The following is a 5,849-nucleotide window of genomic DNA, read 5'->3' as shown; positions in this document are numbered from 1 at the left end:
TTATCTCAAGGTACCAAAGACTCAGCCTTATCTCAAGGTACCAAAGACTCAACCTTATCTCAAGGTACCAAAGACTCAACCTTATCTCAAGGTACCAAAGACTCAACCTTATCTCAAGGTACCAAAGACTCAACCTTATCTCAAGGTACCAACGGTGAAAAGGAAAACAAAAATCCTTCTGTGTTCAACAAGAAAAAAAGTAAACTCAAGGAGCGACGGGACCGCCTACGACGGTTCACCACCAGCGTCCTGCCGTCACAGCTGAAGGGCCTCGTGCAGCAGAGTTCCAGCACCGGTGATTCTCGCTCTCACCATCATATAACTGACGGTGTTGACGCAAGAGCAAGAAAAATGCAGCGTCTTAGTGATTTGCCAGACGAACCCGAGGCTCCTCAAGTGAACCGTACAAGATCTGACGTCAGCCATAGTAATAAAGTGAGTCAAGTAGAGCTTAATAACTGCACTGTTCCGGCCAGTTTGCACTCGGCCAACCCAGCACCCCCCAAACCCCCCAGGACATATATTAAGGAAGTGTCGACCACGCCATCAACATTTCGTCACTCTAGAAGCAACAGTGTGCCTGGTCAACCATTCGCCCAACAAATATTCAACTTGCAGGAGGATCTTGTGTCAAGTACCATCAAGAAGAAGCCTATGCCCGCCCCCAGATCGGTCTTCCCTACCTTCCTCACGCCCCTCAGCAGGAAGAGGTGTCCTAATTCCTCCACCCAGGTAAACACCGCTGTTAAAACCAGTGTTGAAGACGCTGCCATTCACTGCTCAACCCCTGTCACGTTGCCAAAGAACTCTGCTCAGTACTCGGGGCAGAAAAGTGAAGAAGTTAAAAGAGCAAGAAAACTGAATCTGAGGAGAGATTCAAATGGTAAACAAGTGTACTATTTCGACTCCTCCTTGGACGCCTCCTACACCAGTCACAAGTGTTATCTGACGTCCTCGGGGGCCCTGGACGACTCCTTCACGTCCTTCAGCGGCCCCGCGCAGGATCGGGAGGACATACCGTGGATCACCACACCGCCTCAGTGTAAATTGAAGCCTTCCCGATCCTTGTGTAACGTGAACCTTGGCGGAGCAGATCCACGGAGTACGTGGGCCGTCCTTCGCTCTCTTACGTCACACACCCACAACAAGGTGAGGCGGCGCATTACAGTTGTAGGGTAGACGCGTGTTACAGGGCCATGTACTGTAGTCTTATATTTACTACACTCGATGATAATAGGCAATTGGTTACAGAATATAAGTAGTGTTTCGTATGTCAACAACGTAGACTGGAGGCCTAAGCTTTAGAAATTGCTGATTAACTTTGTTGTTCATTGCTACATCATAGTCTTGTGTTTGTGTGTGTGTGTGTGTGTGTGTTATCTAGAAAGTAGTTTCATGTCGGCATCCTGAAGGTGACGCGAGTATTGAGGGAGAGGGAAGGTTATATGGACGTTGTATTTACTGTATAATGAGGTCAAGGGCGACATTATTGTGGCCAAACTTGAGTACCAGCAAGAAGTGTGGGGCGGAAAGGTCGGCGACCAGTACCTAATGCTATAGTGGGGGAGTGTAGTGTAGTGACCAGTACCTAATGCTATAGTGGGGGAGTGTAATGTAGTGACCAGTACCTAATGCTATAGTGGGGGAGTGTAGTGTAGTGACCAGTACCTAATGCTATAGTGGGGGAGTGTAATGTAGTGACCAGTACCTAATGCTATAGTGGGGGAGTGTAGTGTAGTGACCAGTACCTAATGCTATAGTGGGGGGGAGTGTAGTGTAGCGGGACCAGTACCTGGTGCTATAGTGTAGTGTGGCAGAAGCACTGCAACCTAATGCTATAGTGGGGAGGTAGTGTAGTGACTAGCACCTGTACACTATAGTGGAGGAGTGTAGTGAAGACCAGTACCTAATGCTATAGTGGGGAGTGTAGTGTAGTGTAGTGACCAGTACCCACGCTATAGTGGGGGAGTGTAGTGCAGTGACCAGTACCTAATGCTAGTGGGGAGTGGTGTGCAGGACCAGCACCTAATGCTATAGTGGGGGAGGTAGTGGTGTAGTGACCAGTACCCAATGCTATAGTGGGGAGTGTAGTGTAGTGACCAGCACCTAATGCTATAGTGGGGGAGTGTAGTGTAGTGACCTGCACCCAATGCTATAGTGGGGAGTGTAGTAGTGACCAGCACCTAATGCCATAGTGGGGAGTGTAGTGTAGTGACCAGTACCTAATGTGCTATAGTGGGGGAGTGTAGTGTAGTGACCAGTACCTAATGCTATAGTGGGGGAGTGTAGTGTAGTGACTAGTACCCCACTGCTATAGTGGGGGAGTGTAGTGTAGTGACCAGTACCTAATGCTATAGTGGGGGAGTGTAGTGTAGTGACCAGTACCTAATACTATAGTGGAGGAGTGTAGTGTAGTGTAGTGACCAGTACCTAATACTATAGTGGAGGAGTGTAGTGTAGTGTAGTGACCAGTACCTAATACTATAGTGGGGAGGTAGTGTAGTGTAGTGACCAGTACCTAATACTATAGTGGGGGAGTGTAGTGTAGTGTAGTGTCCAGTACCTAATACTATAGTGGGGGAGTGTAGTGTAGTGTCCAGTACCTAATACTATAGTGGAGGAGTGTAGTGTAGTGTAGTGACGATGTTGAGTGTTATGGGAAATCCTGTACAGTACAGGACGCTTCATCACAGGATGTGGTAAACTACCAACCATCTCAAGATGGTTAAGTCATGGTTCACGTTTGCTTGTGTTTGACCTGTAGTGATTATGATGCCTTGTAATGTGAATGGCAGTGACAAGTGTGACTCTTCAACGTTGTCAAAAGTCCAACGTGCAGCAGCCTTGTTGTTTAAGTCCGTCACAACCCTCACTGTACACTGCCTTTGTCTGTCTCCTTGACATACTTACTATATTGTTCAAACTATTACTCAACTTCCTGTAGAAAAGCATGAAATCTTGTGTCATTATTTTTATGGAGTAAATCAAAATGTGGTGCTGTACTGTATGACATAGTTATTATTAAGTCAGTAAATATAGTGCTGATATGGCCTATGGGGGCTGCCTACAGGTGATGATGTGGCTCTTGACCACAGTGTGACGCTGCCCCACGTACCCGGTTGGCAGCCTGGGTTCTCTATTTTTGTACTTCCGGTGTAGGATGTTACTCGTTGGTCTGTGTCGTGTGTACAGTACCGTCTTAATAAACAATATGTCCGATGAATATTGAACCCTGGTGAAGTAAACTGAAAGAGTAACTGTGACTATATCTGGCCAGTTGGTACTCCTGACTAGATACTAGCTTTGTGTGTGTGTGTGTGTGTGTGTGTGTGTGTGTGTGTGTGTGTGTTATCACTAATGAGCTAACTATATATTTTGTCTCCCCAGGTATGTGTCGTGTGCTTGGAGCCGTGGTGGCGGGGCTCAGGTCAGTGGTCTCATCTGGTTATTAATACCGTATGTTTTTCTTCTTCCCTGTGGTGATTTATTGGTCATGGAGTCACAGTGTGTTATGTAACTTCCGGCCTCGGTGGTTCCTTAAGTTCAGGACCAGAAGGAAGTAACTTTTGATTTCCCTCTGACTTAAAGACGTCAAGTATAGCTGTATTACTTGACGTGAGTTACCAAACAGTTATCATAATACGATATACAGTGACTTGAATTGAATTGAATTGAAACAGTTTATTTAGTCAGAAGAACACAGATACAGAGTGGATAATAATAACAATATTAACATGGCTGAGCCAGTTGAGAACCTGAGCTGCACCTGATATATACTGTACATTTATCTCAAGGAAGTATTATGTAATATTTAGTATCATCTGGAATAGTACAATAGCATGGTGGTAATAAGAACATGTTACCACGGTTGTCACTTCAATACTTATTTATTTTATTTATTTATTATTATTATTTATTTATATATACAGTGATGCGGGTCACCATTGGATGTCAACAAGAAAGAGGTTGACAAGTTTTTGATCATTGTTTTTGATCGTTGTTGATCATTGTGACTAGTAAACAATAATGGTGGGTCGTGAACCAGCTGTGGAGTGCTCGGGGAGGCCAGGGTGTCGTGTTCGGTGAGGCTGGAGAGGAGCTAACGTGTGACTGCTACCTGCACAACGCCGCGCCGTCAGTTGAAAGTAGCGTGGTTAGGTGGCGACTATTTAGTGTGGTAATGGTGTGTGTTGTGGTGTAGCCGCGTACATACACTGGTGACCAGTCTATATATTACACTAAACTTTACACGCCCGATACTTTAATTGTTAAAGCGCAGTAGATCAGAGCAACACACCAGCTTCACGTTCTGAGAGTCACACGGGAATGTTACCCCTCAATACTGATATAAGCTCGAGTCTTACTGCCTCAACGTTACCAGACACTGTGTTGAGTAGCCTGTAGTTTAGCGCCTCCAACGAGCTCACCTAATGCTGTTCAGGTCATAAGGACAGAATGGTCTTTGTGTCGCACTAGATTGGTTACGATAGGATAGGTTAAGTTAGAATAGGTTAGGATAGGTTGGGTGAGGTTAGGTTAGGATAGGTTGGGTTAGGTTAGGTTAGGTTGTAAGGGAGTTAATGACCACAGTCCAACATTATCAGGGCGGTAGGAACTATGACGCCGGGACACGATTTATTACGTGGCTTGTCATGTTGTGGTAGTGATGGTGTGGTAGTGGTGGTGTGGTAGTGGTGGTGTGGTGGTAGTGGTGGTGTGGTAGTGTGGTAGTGGTGGTGTGATAATGATGGTGTGTGGTAGTGGTGGTGTGTAGTGGTGGTGTGGTGGTGTAGTGGTGTGATAGTGGTGGGTGTGATAGTGGTGGTGTGGTAGTGTGGTAGTGGTGGTGTGATAATGGAGGGTGTGGTAGTGGTGGTGTGATAGTGGTAGTGGTGGTGGTGGTGTGGTAGGTGGTGTGATAGGTGGTGTGGCAGTGGTGGTGGATAGTGGTGGTGTGACAGTGGTAGTGTGTAGTATATAGTGTGGTAGTGGTTGTGTGGTAGTGGTGGTGATAGTGGTGGTGTGATAGTGGTAGTGTGGTGGTGGTGGTGTGGTAGTGGTGGTATGATAGTGGTTGTGTGATAGTGGTTGTGTGGTAGTGGTGGTGTGATAGTGGTGGTGTGGTAGTTGTGGTGTGGTAGTGGTAGTGTGGTTGTCCAACACTATAGTTATAAGGTGGTAGTGTGGTGGTGTGGTTGTTGCAGAAATATGGAGTAGCATTTGGGGATAAGGCTGTGGCGGAGGGCTGGCTGGCGTGCCCATTATTCCTACAGCACGTGTACCAGCCATTGGGCCTCCGACAAGTGAGTCACGAAGGATTCCCTGTAAGTCCAGTGTGTTGGGTGAGTCAGTGGTAGAGGCAGGAAATACGGGAGGTAGTGACGAGCTCGGCGGTGTTTGATTCACGGGGACTGTAGCCACACTGTTGCCCTGGACGCACTTCTTTGCCTTCACAGTACACACAGCGTCTCTGGCCACCAAGTCATATGTCCACATGGTCGCCGACTTTGTTGTTTGGTTGAGTGTGAGGTAACATAGTTTATATTGTTTGGTGTAGACGGATAGTGGGGTTGGATATTTTGTGTTGAAGGCGGTGGTGATGTTAGGTATTTGGCATCGTGCGCGTGGGTTGCCGGATACCAAAGGCGGGGGTCCTGGAACCTACCGCCCAGATGCATGAAACTCCCCCTACGGAAGTGAATTATTCCTCCTAGCTGTCGTTAGTTACCTCCTGGTAGTTTGTGCATTATAGTGGAGGTGCTGCTGCGGTAGTTCCTGTAGTGGGGAGCGAAGGTCGTGGGTGATGGTCAAAGTAAGAAGGAGGCGTGTCCGGATCCAGTGTCTTGAGC

At 47.0% G+C, this 5,849-nt stretch overlaps 1 protein-coding gene across 1 annotated transcript; it reads left to right on the top strand.

Annotated features, from left to right (window-relative positions):
- Positions 1 to 8: 8 nt before the first annotated feature.
- Positions 9 to 1,151, top strand: LOC121853359 (the record flags this gene model as incomplete). The annotated part of the gene is given in 1 exon segment (XM_042347430.1): positions 9 to 1,151. A coding segment is annotated over 1 exon segment (800 nt), but the record flags the coding sequence as incomplete, so codon positions are not given.
- Between the last annotated feature and the right edge of the window lie 4,698 nt (positions 1,152 to 5,849).

Source organism: Homarus americanus, unplaced genomic scaffold (genome assembly GCF_018991925.1).
Source record: "Homarus americanus isolate GMGI-L3 unplaced genomic scaffold, GMGI_Hamer_2.0 scaffold25765, whole genome shotgun sequence".
In the NCBI taxonomy this organism is placed as follows: domain Eukaryota; kingdom Metazoa; phylum Arthropoda; class Malacostraca; order Decapoda; family Nephropidae; genus Homarus; species Homarus americanus.
This window is presented reverse-complemented; position numbering and strand designations above follow the sequence as displayed.